This window comes from Euphorbia lathyris, chromosome 7 (genome assembly GCF_963576675.1).
Source record: "Euphorbia lathyris chromosome 7, ddEupLath1.1, whole genome shotgun sequence".
NCBI classification, from domain to species: Eukaryota; Viridiplantae; Streptophyta; class Magnoliopsida; order Malpighiales; family Euphorbiaceae; genus Euphorbia; species Euphorbia lathyris.
Window position 1 is genome coordinate 29,060,644 of NC_088916.1, and position 16,644 is coordinate 29,077,287.

Below are 16,644 nucleotides of genomic sequence, written 5' to 3' on the forward strand. Positions count from 1 at the left end.
TGCACACGACTCTTTAACTTCAATGGACACTCATTCTCATCTAAATTGTTTGTCAGACTAAATCTTGCAAGCTTCTCTTTTAACTCGTGAGTCATGAATAGACATAATCCATGCACAAACCATTCCAAAATAGAGAAATAAGAAGAATAAATTATCGCCTTGTTTGACAATTAGCTGTGAGCTGATAGCTGATTAAATTAGCTGTTAGTTGATTATTTTTTTTGTTAATTGATTTGACTAGCAGATTGTATGAACTTGTTTGGTAAAACTAAACTAATTGCTAATAGCTGGTTGTGTAAAATGATAAATAAGGACATGATAAAACATTTATTTGGGATTAAATGGTATTATTTAGAGGGTACAAATGCCCATAAAAAGATGAGTCATTTCAAAATTAGCTTTTTAGATCCAATAAACCATTTTAAACATCTTTTCATCAAACACTAGTATTAGAAGTTTGACTTGTCAAAATATGTGGTTTAAACCTCTAATTTTACTCTAAAAAGCTCTTTACCAAACATAACCTATATATTACATTACATTACATTAGTTACTTAATTTTTAAGAAGGTATACTATACACCTTGCTCCCGTCAATAATTTTGATCACACATCATATCCGTTGGGGCTTAAGGTTTTTAATTTAGGGTATAGAGTAGGATTTAGGGTTTATATTTTGAGGGTAAAGTATAAAAAGTTTGTTCTATTTACAAATACAAACTCGTGGTTAGATATGTACAATGAATTAATTTGTATTAAAATAAGTAACTATGGATTGGCAACTCATCATAACTCAATTCCACTGAACTGACTTGGATTGGATTGAGTGAGTTTTAAATTCAAATATTTATATATTTTTTTACTTTTCAATTTCATTATACTAAAAGTAAAAAATGTTGTTGTTTCAAAAAAAAATGTTGTAATATTTTAAAGCCCTAATATATCTTTAGTTCTTGTATATTTGTTTAGAAAAATCAATTGTCCTTCTCTATTTTAAAATATATTGTATACTTATGAATTTTCTTAAAATGACCTATTAACTTTTTAAAATCCACTCAAGTCGAAATTTTAGATAAATTAAAACGCATACACTTTAAATAATTTTTTTTATACAACTACAATTTACAAAAAAAAAAAAAACTTATTTGACAATATTTTCATGATATATAATGTGGAATATGTAAATTACATTAACACAAATATAACATGATAATCTTTGACGCCCCTAATGCATTCAACATGTTAGTGAGGTAATATTGTATTCTCTAATTCTAATAAAAGTATGTAATTGTACAACTAAAATTAGTTGGAAAAAAGTTCATTTAAAAGAGTAAAAATAAAACTATTTAAACAGTTTTTAAATGGAAAAATTTAAGAACGAATGAAGCAAAACAATTTTCTAACTTAAAATGAGAAGTTCATTTCCTTTTCTAAGCTAACAATTCATATTCGCAACATTATAAAAATTCTTTCCTTGCATATAAATATTTTCTTGTATATTTCTTAAATTTTTGTTTTTTTGTTTTTATCATTTTATCATTTTTACGTTTTTTTGCTTTTTTTGCTTTTTTAATTTTTTAATTTTCCTGTTTTTTTTTTTAATTTTCTTAATTTAATATGTAAATTGTAATTTTTTTAAATTGAAAATAAATGAATAAAAAATTGCATGTAAATATTTGAATTAAAAACGAACCTAAACCAATCCAACCCAATTAATAAGTCTTTATATATATGTTGGTTTCAGCTGAACCCATGGATAGAATCATTAGAATACAAATATATAGATTGAATTAAATTAGGTTGTTATATTTAGTGGGTTGGTTAATTTTTGTACATTTCTACAGGTGGTTTAAAAGTTTATAAAAATGAGGCATGTTCCATTAAAAACAAGTAGTTTTCTTTTTTAAATAACACCCTTAATTTGTGATGAAATGTGCAATACAAAGGATATATTTATCTTAATAAAATAAACATATCAAATAAAAAAACCCCACCCAAATCGTACTCAAAATTCTTCCCAACCTCAAACTGAAACCAATTTCAATTTCATAACCCTATTCTCAAATATGAATAGGATTAAGAAGTCCAAATACGTTTTGAGTAATGAGGTTTTTGTGATTTTTATATGTTATTTTTTTAAAGATAAATATGCTATTGGTCAATTTCTAGTTAATTGGATATGTATCACAAATAAACGGTTGTGAGCCGCCGCGAAATCCGAATTATCCTACTGTAGATAGTTCATTCGGTAAATTGGGATTCCATTTTTACATTAAATCGCCATTCTATACTTCAAAGATCATCTCATCCCTAAATTAGAGGCATCTTCTATAACATAAGCCATAGTTTGGGAAGCTTGCTCTTTTAACTCTCGCAAAGTAGAGTTAAAAGAAAAGCCAACAGTTTAAGCTTCATGTTCTAACGGGGCGTTTGATATTTTATTGGGATAAAGATATGGATAAAGGTTGGGATAAAGATAAGAATAAATGGTTGGAATAAGGATAAAAATATGATAGTCGAGAATTATTATTCAATGTTTGATATGTGAGATAGGGATAGAGATAAAATAGTACATTTTACTATTTTAACCTTATTTAAACTACATAACATTAATTTGAGGGATAAGATGGACTTTTCCATCATATTAAAATCGCAGGAGCTTATTCCACCTCCTTATACCACCCCCTCTTGGATATAGGATTTGAGGGATAAGAGGCTTATCCCTCGTCTATCCCACTCTTTTATCTCCCAAACAAACACGAGATAACTTATCTCGTGTTTTTTTTATCCCTATCCCACCTCATATATCCCTATACAACTACAAGAAGTTTAATTTTTTCCTTCTCACTTGCAACTTTAGTCCAGGTTTGAGCTAATTCCACTTCAAGCCCCATGACTCGATTCTTATAAGAGTACATATCTGCTTCAAATTTCTTTCTAGCTCTTAAGTAATTGTTTGATTCCTTCTTAGCATTCTGGAGCCCACCATCTAGTGCTTGGAGAGTCTTCAAATGACCTCGAATGACAAAATATCTCCATTGAATCAAATTCTCCAAGTTAGTAACACTTAATCTTTTTGGAGTGCACGTTTTTTTCTTTCTTTTTTGCTTTTGCTTCGGCCGTCTGGGCCGGTTCTCCAAATAATAACTAAAATACTAATTTTATTGAATGTGGTTGAACCTTGTTCTTTCAGCAATTGATATCATATGGAATAAAAGGCTTGGGCCTGGACACGTATGCCAATCAAAAGACTTCAGCGTAAAGCATAACTAATTGGACACGTGGACCAGCAGGAACGCCAAATTCCAAATATACGCTCCTAATCCGAATGATGTGCCATATACTACGGAAATGGAAAAAGGCCACAGTTCATGAGCCAATCAAACACATAGCAGGTATATTTTAGTTGTCTATAAATAGCTCGTTTATGAGACATCACAAGGTACGTAATTATTTCTACCAAACACTTTGTCTTCAAGTTCATTACTTTCTTTAAGTATCTTACTAACTTAGGCATCAGAGAGGGGACATCCGACCCATCCCTAACCGTTTGATTGGCTCCAAAATATTGTTGTTTCTAAAAAAATACTAAACGCTGTTGCTGTTGTCTCTACAAAAAATACTTTAAAAATGCTCATCCAAAAAGCCGCGACAAATAGCACCTAAATAATTTGATAAATTATAAATGAAATGATTTTTTTCTTATTATGGATTAAAAAAAAGGAGAGAGAGAGAGACGAAACATTCGAAATCGCTCAGAAAAATGCAAAATCGCTCACACACACATACACAACATTAGTACCAAAAATTCCAAAACCCACAAACCGCCATCTCCCAGATCCCTTCTCTCCCCCTCTCATTGAGTCAGTCTGTGTAATAATTTGAAATTCCCAAAAACCCAGCCTCAGAGCTCCTAATTTACTCTTTCACTCAACCTCTAATTTCACCTTGCGTGCCACTGGTGACTGATTTATTTTGGGTTGCGTTTCTGTTCGGAATGGAATTCAATTGAAGAGATGAACGAGGGGCGGAGCAAGTTCCAAATCTTCGAAACCGTGCCTGCGTAGTTAGTCGAAGAGCGGCGCGTGTTGGTTACCGTCATGGCAAAGCGCGTTTACGAAGTTTGGAAAGGAAGTAATGTAAGGGCTTAATATGCTTTCATTGGTTTTTCTTTGTCTCGAATCTTAATGAATTGTTGGCTTTCCGGGGTTCCCTTAGATTTGCTTTAGTTGCCCTGGAATTTCTCGGTTTTGTTTGAATTTTGGTTTTCTTTGTGGTTTCGCTGCTGAGACAATGGGGAGAACTAGAGGGAAAGTTGGAGGTTTGGGGTATATTTAAAACGCTTTGTTATTTTCTGATTAACCACTGTTATTGATGGAAAGATGACTACTTTATTTATTTGTTTTTTTTTGCAAATTTTTCCTAATGTGAACAATCCAACTGGGTCTGTTTATTTTTTGGGTTCTTTTCACTAGTGAGCCATAGTGAATGGAGCAATGGAAGTGATTCTCTCCGTGTGCTTCTTTTCCTCTTAGTGCTGAAATTATTGTGAACGTAGCATACAAATAATTATGATTTACTTCTGGCTTTTACACATAGGCATCTGACATGGCTTTTGCTTGTTTTGTTATATCGTGGTTTTCTATAATCTATATATGCTTTTCCTTGTACATTTGATGTAAGACGTGATATATTCATTTCATAGTGATTTGTAAGTAACTTGCGATAATGTTTGTCCTTACTTCCTTTGGATAGAAAGTTGTGGTGAAAGAAGTTATGCAAGTTAGAGTGCTTTCTGTTTACTAAAACATGAGCATGTTAGCACACACAATTGCTGACATGTATTTGCATTGAACCTTTTACACTATTTGTAGGTTATGTTGATTTGTCCTTTTATCCTCCCTGCACAAAAGTAAGAAAATAAAATTCATGGAATCATTTGTTGCATCGAAGTTTTTGTTTCTTTTGTATTGAAGTGCTGCTTAATTGGCCTAGAGTTTAGGCACATACCAAATCGAGTTGAATATACCTTTATTAGATGGGCTCCAACAACAACAACAACAACAAAGCCTTAGTCCCGAAATGATTCGGGGTCGGCTAACATGAACCATCATATAAAACCGTGAAAATCAAGTCGTGTCAGCGACACAGATTCGCTCCCTCCACTCCGTCCTATCCACTACCATATTTTCCTCAATTCCCAATAAACTCATATCACTCTCGATCACCCTCCTCCAAGTTTGCTTAGGTCTTCCCCTACCCCTCACCACTACATCCCTTTGCCACTCTTCGGTTCTCCTAACCGGCGCATCAAGCGCTCTACGTCTCACATGGCCAAACCACCTTAGTCGGTTTTCTCTCATTTTATTCTCAATAGATGTGACCCCTACTTTTGTCCTAATTATTTCATTACGCACCCGGTCCTTTCTCGTGTGACCACACATCCATCTCAACATACGCATCTCCGCCACCGACATCTTATGGATGTGGCAGTGTTTCACTGCCCAACACTCCGTACCATATAACAATGCTGGTCTAATTGCCGTCCGGTAGAATTTTCCCTTTAATCTATTAGGCATGCCAGGATCACAAAGGAAACCCGTAGCGCTCTTCCACTTCGACCAACCAGCTTTAATCCTATGAGCAACATCTCCATCTACTTCTCCATCCGTTTGGATAATAGATCCTAAATACCGGAAGCAATCCGAGGCCTGAACAACTCTTCCATCTAGGATGATTGTCCCTACCTCCCTACTCCTACGGCCGCTAAACTTACACTCCAAATATTCTGTCTTACTTCGACTCAACTTAAAGCCTCTAGATTCTAGAGTTTGCCTCCATAGTTCCAACTTCATCTCCACTCCTTCTTTCGTCTCCTCAACCAACACAATATCATCTGCAAACAGCATGCACCATGGTATACCATCTTGAAGTGAACTTGTTAGTTCATCCATAACGATGGCAAAAAGAAATGGGCTTAGTGCGGAACCTTGATGCACTCCAATCGTAATAGGAAACTCTTCAGTCTTCCCAACACTAGTACGTACACTCGTGCATACTCCCTCATACATGTCCTTTATGATGTCAATATATTTCCGCGAAATGCCTTTCCTTATCAAGGCCCACCAAAGTACTTCCCTTGGTACCTTATCATATGCTTTCTCCAAGTTAATGAAAACCATATGCAAGTCTTTCTTCTTATTTCGATAGTGCTCCATTAATTGTCTCATTAGATGGATGGCTTCCATAGTTGATCTTCCCGGCATAAAGCCAAACTGGTTTTCCGAGATCTTCACCGTCCTCCTTAGCCTTTGTTCAATCACTCGCTCCCAAAGTTTCATAGTGTGACTCATTAATTTGATTCCCCGATAGTTGGCACAATCTTGGACATCGCCTTTGTTCTTATACAAAGGGATTAAGGTACTTTTCCTCCATTCTGATGGCATCTTATTGTTTCTCCAAATTTTGTTGAAGAACGTCGTCAACCATTCGATTCCTCTTTCTCCCAAACATCTCCAAATCTCAATAGGGATGCCATCAGGTCCTACTGCTTTCTTCAACTTCATCTTACTTAATGCCATTTTGACTTCACCCTTTTGAATTCTCCGCAGGCATTCATGATTTATCATATCGTGATGGATACTTATATCTCCAACATCTTGTTGGTGATCTCCATTAAATAAGTCATCAAAATAGGACCTCCATCGTTCCTTGATATCCTTATCTCCAACTAGGACTTTCTGGTCCACATCCTTCACACATTTAACTTTTCCGAGATCTCGCGTCTTCCTATCTCTCATCCGAGCAATTCTATATATGTCTCTTTCCCCTTCTTTCGTATCCAATCTTGTATACAGATCCCGATTCACCTTTGCTCTAGCATCTCGTATGATCTTCTTTACTTCCCTTTTAGCCTCTTTGTATTTTTCGTAGTTCTCGTCACTCCTACATTTCCCCAATAGTTTATAGGATTCTCTCTTACTCTTTACTGCTTGTCGTACTTCTTCTGTCCACCAAGATGTGTCCTTACCCGGTGGCATGCTACCTTTAGATTCCCCTAGAACTTCCTTCGCTACTTCCCTTATACTATGCTCCATCTTATTCCATATCGAATCTATATCTGAATCCATATTGCAAGTCCAAATATCTTTTTTGGTCATCTCATCCACAAATTTTTGTTGATTCTCCCCTTGCAATTTCCACCACTTAATCTTAGTCTCTACTTGAGGTGTTTGTTTTCTTATACATTTCCTACTTCGAAAATCTAGCACCACTACTCTATGTTGGGTTGTCGTACTCTCACCAGGGATCACCTTACAATCAATATAACTCTTTCTCCAAGCACTCCTTACTAAGAAGAAGTCAATTTGGCTCGCATTACCGCCACTCCGATAAGTCACTAAGTGGGATGTTCTCTTCATAAACCATGTGTTCATGATACTCAAGTCATAGGCTGATGCGAATTCCAAAATATCATTTCCTGCTTCCTTCTTATCTCCAAAACCATACCCTCCATGAACACTCTCAAACCCATCTCGCCTAGAACCCACGTGTCCATTGAGATCACCCCCTAGTACCATTTTTTCATCCCTAGGAACCTGTTGCACCACTTCCTCTAAGTCATCCCAAAAAGCTTGTCTTATAGACACATCTAATCCTATTTGTGGCGCATATGCACTAATGACATTCACAACCTCATCCCCTATCACTAGCTTAACACTCATAATTCTATCGCTCTTCCTAGACACCGCTACTACCTCATCAATATACTCCCTATCAATAAGAATACCTACTCCATTTCTACCCTTATCCTTTCCTGAGTACCAAAGCTTATAACCCCAAGGAGCTATCTCTCTAGCCTTAGCTCCAACCCACTTGGTTTCTTGTAGGCATAATATATTTATTCTCCTCCTCTTCATAACATCTACAATTTCAGCTAATCTTCCTGTCAAAGAACCTATGTTCCATGTCCCAAAGCGTAACCTACTACCCTTACCCCTACCCCTACCATTACCGTGGACTAGCTTATTTACCCGCAACCCTTGCATATTTGACACCACCCCCGGGTCCTGGGGTGGCGCGCCGCTTCGGGGCGACGACCTAGCAACCCTTGCACATTTATCACTACACCCGGGTCTAGGAAGTGCAGCGCGTCGCTGAGTAGGGAACGCTCCAACGGTATTTATATTATGGTTCATGTCATAAGATGTGACTAAGTTTTACGCTGGCCGCCACAAACCTACCGCAACCCTCCTCCTTTGTCCGGGCTTGGGACCGGCTGTAAAGGCCACCAAGTGACCCTCAAAGGCGGAGTTTATTAGATGGGCTCCAATTCCATAAATTTTCTGGAAGAGTGTTCACAAGGTGCGTGCATGTATGTATCATGTGAATGTGTATGTTGTGGTGTCTGATGAGTTGACAAACTATATGAAAGTGTTTCAGGCATTTCTCCCATATTTGCATTGGTTGAACATAAACCTTTCCCAATTTGTTGGTGGATAATAAGCCTCGTTATTTAATGCTTTTTTCGTAACGTGTTTCATGATTTTGGTTGTTATGTTTATGGGCTTGCAATAAATCGAAGTTGCTTTAACTTCAAGTTGCATACTTTCATAATTGCAAGAACTCTTGGGTTGAGCAGTGAGATTTGAAATGCTTAGCGATGCATGCTTCGTTTACCATGTTATGTTCCTTTGGATGATATCTTAAATATAAATCAGGGTCCAATTACGTAATGACAAGAACGTTAACCACTCTAGTATTAAATATTGTTTTTTTGGTGGGAATAACCATACATGATATTGTTCACATTTCTTTCTGTAGTACAATATTCTAACTAAGATGTTACTTTGGTGCATATAAAGTTTAATAGCAATAATAGGCTTATCTCTACTAGGAATTTTTCACCCAGTCATCCTCAAAGGCACATAAGTATAATACTAGTTTTAGTTTGAAGACCCACACATCCACTCACACCCACACACACACCCACCCACCCACTCCGGCACCCCCACACACACATGTACATATAAATTTTATCGGTAGTTGGAAGATTTTTTTTTTGCAGTTATATAATTATATATGTCATGGAGGGTATATGAATATGACCGAGGTTCCTTGTCTTGGCTAAGAGGGCTACTGCATGTGAAGCAAAGTTTCATGAGTAAGTTGGCTGCTCGTGCCATTCTATATTTGTGGAAGAGTAGACTAGGTTGCATTAGTAGCATCTTAGTTTGATGTCTCGGACAATTCAAATTTTATTTGTTAGATCTTCATGTCTGTATGGAAGTCAAGTTGTGTTCTTTTAGAAATCAACATATTTTCAGAACTAAAATCGCTGATTACTGAAATTTACTGGGGGCTAGGTCAGTTGAATATTAAGGCGTGTAAAGCAAAGTTTCATATGTAAGTTGAATACTTGTGCCATTCCACAATTTTTTAGGAGGAGACTAGGTTGCATTAGTAGCATCCTAGTTGTACGTTAGGAAGATCCAAATTTTGTTTGTTAGATCTTCGTGTCTGTATGGAATTTAAAATAATCCATGACTGAACTTTGTTTTGTTTTTTTATAAGTCAAATTTTTTTCAGAATTAAAATAATTGATGACTGAATTTTGTTGTAGAGTAAGCACGAGCTTTTTTGGTTAACCATTCCATAATTTGAATTTCCCAACTTTGAGAAATGTAATGATAGGAAACAAGAAAAGTTGATGTTTTCAACTGCATAGTTCTTATTAATTTTCTGTCGATAGAACTTAAGACTGCATGCAGTAATGATTTGTTGTTAGTCCTTATTTCTATTCAGAATTCTGTTTTGTTCATTCAATTGTATTTTATTAATAAAAGTACTGAGTGCAATCAAGATTGTCTAATCAATTGTGGCATGATCGGCAATTGTGTGCCACAGCTATGCAGGCTTATGTGGCACTAGTCAAATATTCATGTGCTATGCTTTTCAAATGGTGATTCTCACTCTCGTTGTTCGCATTGTTCTCTATCTTGGTCTAGCTGGAATAGTTTGATGAGCATTGGGTTTGTCATGCAAGAAATACTGTTTGGTCACCTTGTTCATTGACAGCGGGTGTTAAGGACAAACTAATGCTACAATCTTTTTGGATAGAGTTGAACCTGTTGTGGGATAGTTGTTACTTCCGCTTGATTTTAGGAAATGTCATTATTGCTCATTTCCAACAAAGTTGAAAGCCTTCTACTTTAATTTATGTTTTCTTATCATGTTCATCATCATCTTTCATTTTAATTGGTTTTAGTTCGGTTTTATATATGCACACATTTATCATTCTCAATGTCATACTACACACACCAAGTTCAGTGAGGCTATGAATACTGAGGCTGAAGAGAGGGAGAAGACACATCTATTGAATTGCTTTTTAGGTTTTTTTTTTTTTTTATTTTATTTATTTTTTAATGTTATACATCGCCAACTATTAGAGGGCAGAACCTTCTAGTAACATGATACGTTAGTAACAATGACTAAGACTTTGCTTCATTTGATCCATTACTTTCTCCCTTTTTTTCAACTTTTTATAATTCAAGGGTATTTAGTTATCTTTATATACCTAAAAACAATAAGATTAGGGCTTTGTACTGTTGTTCGGTGTATATCTTGTACTTGATTATGCTTATTTTACTGGTAGGGTTTATTACGGTGCTGCTATTCAAATATCTTCGAGCCAAAATCCTGGTATTCTTTTATAATGGGTACATAATGGGTTTACTTTTTGTAGTGCATCAATTGTTTATAAACTGCACTGAGAATGAATTATCAGCATGTTGCATGGAAACTTCACGTCGAAGGGTTTCCGCGTTTTGGAAACTGATACTCTCAGAAACTTATATTTAATATTTCAGGTCATGTTTGTATACTTTAACAAAATTGGCAACTTGTTTCTTAGAATAAAATGAGTTTCCAGAAGCAGACTGTTGGTTGATCTCTTAATCAGTTCATTACGCAGTCATATGGCATTAAATTCCTAATATTTTCTATATTATCTTCAAGCTTTTGAAATGGCAAAACCCATTATTTCCCTCCTATTTCAAATGCATCCTTATAATTTTAAAATTTATAAATATACCCTATATTTTTATTATTTACACGTTTCCCACAGCATTTTCATTTCCTATTTCTTTTTTACAAATATTGTTTTCTTGATTCTGTTTCCATACATAAGCTGTTGTCATGTTTGAGCATTGTTTCTGTTCTTTTTCCGTTGTTCAGTTTTTTGGTTGGGATTCAAGTAACTTTGACTCTAAGCTTGCTATCACTATCAATATGCTGGGTGAATAGTGTTTGCTTTTGACAATGCTGTTTTTGTTCGAAAACCGCATATTTTAATATCGAGCTGTCTTCTTGTTTTTGGGCATGATCTAGAATAGAAGTCATGAAAGTATGATACATGTTGGTGTTTCCTTGCCTGTTCATTATCTTCTTTTTCCACCATGCCAGCTAAAAAGCAATTCCCGCTTCTAAAAAGAAGCAAAACCTCGTTGTTACTGCTATTTATTTTAAGCTCTTAAAACTTGTATTCTGAGAGATTTTCTAGAACTGATTTTGTATTTTGTTTTCATTCTTCACAGAAATTTATCCTTGGTGGGAGATTGATATTTGGACCTGATGCTCGGTCACTCCTTGTCACATTGTTGCTGATAATCGTTCCAGTTGTTATCTTTTGTGTATTCGTTGGAAGGCATCTTCGACATGAGTTTTCACCATACAATGCTGGATATGCTATTCTGGTGGTAGCCATTGCCTTTACTATCTATGTAAGTGTACTTGATCCAATGTTGCTTGAATATTTATACTTATAGTCTGAATTGTTAGGAAGATCATGTAACTTAATGTATCCATGTGTAAATAAAAGATTAGCTGTCAAGATGCCTCATTATTATTAACCAGTCCAGTGTATAATAAATCTAATACTGAGTTTGGTCAATTAATTTGGCATTTTGTATTTTCTTGTTATTGTTGAGGTTTCTTCCTTTGTGTCTATAAAATTTCTGCATTTAATGTTTGACCAGCATCCGATTTTAAAGCACCGCAAGTTGCATGTCTTTTGTATTTAGTGTTGCTTAGACTTGTTAGAAGCATTAGGGGGACTTTGATTGGTGGTGCCACTGGCTGTAAAATATCTATTTAGTATCGGCCATTTGATTAATTTATGGATAAATGAATATTTTAGAACTTGTTAGAAAAGTTGCTCTGTGTGTTACTTTTTGAAAAGTCGAATTCTTCATGTGAACACCTTGATTCTTTAAATACCATATGGTGCCTTCAATTTATTTAATTCATTATTCTTCAACACCGTTCTTTTTTGATAAAAATTCTTTAACACCTTTCTTGTATTCCATTTTAGTATTTAGGTGGTCTGTAGCTATATATCCTAGTCAATTGAACCCAAATTAAATATTCATGCATAAACTTTCAGCTTGAATATTTTAGTGTGGGTTTCCATTTTTTCATTTTTTTTGTTCAAATTTTTTTAAGTTGTGTGATCCTACTCACTAATTTGCAATCAATTATCTGATTAATTTTTAGTTTGAAGGTTATTTCAAGGGAAGTACTGGCTTTTGTGTTTTCTTGGATTTGAAGGATTATTTTTTTAGTGTGTGTGAAGAATTGCTTTTTAATTACAACAAAGAAGTAAAAAAAACCATTCCTTTGATTAACAGCAGAAACGATATTGCTCTTTTTAGACATATAGGGATTTTAGTTATTTATATGTTCAATATTCTTTGGTCTAGTATCATAACTGTTAATATTACATGAAAACCCATAAATGAAGAATTCCGTAGCGGAAAGCAATTTTATTTTTTTTGATATTTGATAATGAATGTACTTAAATTTCAGTGCCCAAACTTGATGGTTCAAGTTATTTTGTCATCCCAAGTTTTGGTAGTGATTAACTCTATGTTTGGGAGGAGGGTTAGTAAAGTAAGGTTTAATGATAAACCCATGTTTGGGAAGAAAGGTTTGTAAAGGGAAGGGTTAATAGGGTTTAATGGGAGGTTAATTTTGTTCTAAATCTTAACACTGCAAATTGGAGTGTTAATAAGGTTAAACACTTACCCATCCAAAACCTTTTTCCTTATCTCCCTTTAATAACCCTCCATGCACCCCATCCAAACAAAGCCTAATATGTTCTTGTAAATGGTTTACATTTCAAGTAAGATATGGAACTGGAGGTATGCCTTCTCTAATACAGGTGCTTTGCACCTAATTATTTCCTTCCTTCTCTATCAGAATTTATTATTCTGGTTACTGATTATAATTTTGACTGTAGAGCAGGTATATACAGTAGTCAGCTGGTGTTATTATAATTCCAAGATTGATTTTGACAGGTTTTGGGTCTTCTTTGTCTCACATCAGCTCGGGACCCTGGTATCATTCCACGTAATTCACATCCACCAGAAGAGGAGTTCCGTTATGATTCTTCTGCGTCAGTTGAAGTTGGGGGAAGACAAACACCGAGCCTCCAGTTCCCTAGGACAAAGGAAGTTATGGTTAATGGTATTCCTGTTCGAGTAAAATATTGCGATACATGCATGCTATATAGGCCTCCCCGTTGCTCCCATTGTTCCATCTGTAACAATTGTGTAGAAAGATTTGATCATCATTGCCCTTGGGTGGGCCAATGTATTGGATTGGTATGCTGTTTCCGTAACTTTTTTTCCATCCCATTTTCTTTTGGACTATCTACAGTCTAGACTCTTCATTCTCGATTGCAATATTAATGTTTGGAATTTGATTTTGTTATATGTGCAGCGCAACTATCGTTTCTTCTTTATGTTTGTTTCCTCATCAACTCTTCTCTGCATCTATGTGTTTGCTATGTCAGCCATTTACATTAAAGTTTTGATGGATGATTATCAGAGCTCAGTCTGGAAGGCAATGAAAGAATCACCTGCATCTGTCGTTCTAATGGCATATTGTTTCATTTCTCTCTGGTTTGTTGGTGGGCTCACCGGCTTCCATCTGTACCTAATAGCCACCAACCAGGTTAGTATATTCCTTGTTGGATTAGTTAAAATTATGTTGATCTTATTGCAGTGAGTTCGATTCAACCAAGATCTTATTTTGATAAATACGACTGATCTAAATCCTACTGTCTTTTTATGGTTTGTCGCCACCATTAGTAGTAATTTATGAGGTCAGAACAAACTGTGTATTGGAAGACCTTAACAGTTTTAGATTCCACTGTTGAAGGTGGTTGATGATAAACCTGCATAACCGAGTATGGCATTGAATGAACCAAACTTCAACTGATATTTTCCAACCAGCATGAAAGGCATAATAAACCTGGCATTTACTTGGTAAGAGGAATTGCGAGTCATAGCTCTGCATGCTAGATGGACAGCATATAGACTCTCTCCTTATTGAGTGATAAAAGTGCTGAATAGTAGTAACTGTAGTAGCTCTTTGTGATGATTAAAGAATACAAAGCATGAGTTTTGATTAGTAATTTTCCATAACTATGCGATGCCAATAGTTAGATTTTGCAATCTTGGTACTGTTATTTCTGTTTTGAGCTGATTCCTTTTTGTCTCTACTACTGCCTGAGTTGTATTTTGTTTTTCCAATCCAGACTACCTATGAAAATTTCCGGTACCGAGCTGACAATAGGATCAATGTCTACAACCTGGGTTGTGTTAGTAATTTTGTTGAAGTATTTTTTACAAAGGTCAAACCCTCGAGGAACAACTTCAGGGCTTTTGTCCAGGAGGAGGTAGCAAGGCCTACTCTGCCTAGCACTCGTGAAGTAGAAACACAAGATGTAGGTGATGATCGACGTCCAAAGGTTGAGGATGATCTAGATATTGGTGAAGATCTACTGAAAATCTCGCAACGTCGAAATATTGAAGAAATTGATGAGGACATACGCAGTAGAGGGAGTAATGGGCCTCCCCATAATACCTCGGAGGTAGAATCAGTTCTAAGCTCAGACCATCGAGCTGCGACAATTAGGTCGGAAACGAGACACTCGAGTTGGGGAAGAAGAAGTGGGAGCTGGGAAATTGCACCAGAGGTCCTCGGGAACTCAAATGTGACAGAAAGCAGAAGCTACGGCAACAGCAACAGCAACAGCACGGGGAAGCAATGATGATAGTGGGAAATGTTATTGGATGTAATGTTGGTAGTTTTGAAGGGATTAGAGAAAGACAATTACATAACAGTTATGTGATGATGGGAGCCAAAATGATGTTCCCTTTTTAGGCAGGCGTGAATGGAAGGGAAGGGTCATGTTGTTTTATAATATTTTTGGGTTGGGTTGGGATTTAGAGGGATGAAATATGTTGTTGTGTTTGTTTGAGAAGAAAAGAGGAGGATGATAGTGTTTTGTTTTTTTTTTTTGTTTTGTTCCTCTAAATTCTTGGATTGAATTTGTACTGCTCACTGTCACTCACTGCCCTTTATTCTTTCTGTATATAATTACTTCCTACCCTGCCTTTACTTTTTATCACTTCTCTTTCTCATTCTTTTGCTGCTCATCTCATTCAAATCTTGAATCTTTGTATTTTATCATTTATAGAAATATATATAGCTAAATTGTACCCATAACGTCTGAACTCTATAACAATAAAATAGACCACTCTTAAATTTTAGTTTTGATATAAAAGTCCATAAGTTTTAAGGTAAAGATGAGCAATTTTATTACTAAAAGCAAATCAATTCATAAATAGCAAGAAATTGAAGTTCAATTCCAAGTACAAAGACATGTGGCAATACAAATAAAAAATGATATAGCAGTTGGATATTATATTACATCTAACATACTAATAATGAAATTTCTTCTGTACATCAACAAAATAGAAGCCTGATAAATCCGTAGTGTCCCTGGAGTTTGGGAACCTCATGTTGAGTTTAGTGAAACTATTGAGACATGATTGAAGCTATTTTTAAACACTATCACTAAGGTTTCACTAGTAAAACTCATATGAAACTCATATGAAACTGATTTGGAGCAGTTTCACCAAGTTCCGTTACATATCCACCGGTTTTCAAAATGGTTTCATCAGGTTTAACCATGTTCCATCTCGGTGAAACTTAATGAAACTGTTTCAGTAAAATTTGAAATAGTTCAACAACATAAAACCTGATAAAAACCCAAAGTTTTTGGTGAAACTCATGTTGAAATTGGTAAAATTACAGTAGACTTTTTTGAAACATTGGTGAAATTCATATGAAGTATGATTAAAACTATTTTCAAACATTATCACCAAGGGTATATCAAGTTTCATTGGAGTTTCACCAAGTTTCATACGAGTTTCACCATGTTTCCACCAACTTTCAAAATGGATTTTTTTTTCACCTTGGTGAAACTCATGTAAAACATACGAAACTGTTTCAACAAGCTTAAACATAATTTGACAAATGTGAAATCATGTTAAACTTGATGAAACTTAGAGTTTCACTGGAGTTTGGTGAAACTACATTGAGCCTTGGTGAAAATCATGTGAACACATGATTGAATCTATTGTCAAACATTATCACTAAGGTTTGATCAACTTTCAAAGGAGTTTCAGCAATTTTCACAAGAGTTTCACCAAGTTTGACATTAGTGAAACTCTATAAAGCCTTGGTGAAACCCATATAGAACTTAATGAAAGTGTTTTAGCAAGCTCTCATAGAG

General features: G+C 35.3%; 1 protein-coding gene across 2 annotated transcripts; it reads left to right on the forward strand.

Annotated features, from left to right (window-relative positions):
* The first annotated feature begins 3,721 nt into the window (after positions 1 to 3,721).
* LOC136235309 (protein S-acyltransferase 8-like) lies at positions 3,722 to 15,471 on the forward strand. Of its 2 annotated transcripts, none has more exons than XM_066024910.1 (5): positions 3,722 to 4,138; positions 11,594 to 11,779; positions 13,355 to 13,660; positions 13,779 to 14,012; positions 14,599 to 15,471. In XM_066024910.1, exons 1-5 carry the CDS (start codon positions 4,100 to 4,102, stop codon positions 15,112 to 15,114), a joined length of 1,281 nt encoding a protein of 426 aa, XP_065880982.1. In that variant the 5' UTR covers positions 3,722 to 4,099; the 3' UTR covers positions 15,115 to 15,471. The 2 variants fall into 2 exon arrangements, with proteins under 2 accessions (XP_065880982.1, XP_065880981.1); XM_066024909.1 differs by lacking the exon at positions 3,722 to 4,138 and adding an exon at positions 10,620 to 10,700.
* The last annotated feature ends 1,173 nt before the right edge of the window (positions 15,472 to 16,644 follow it).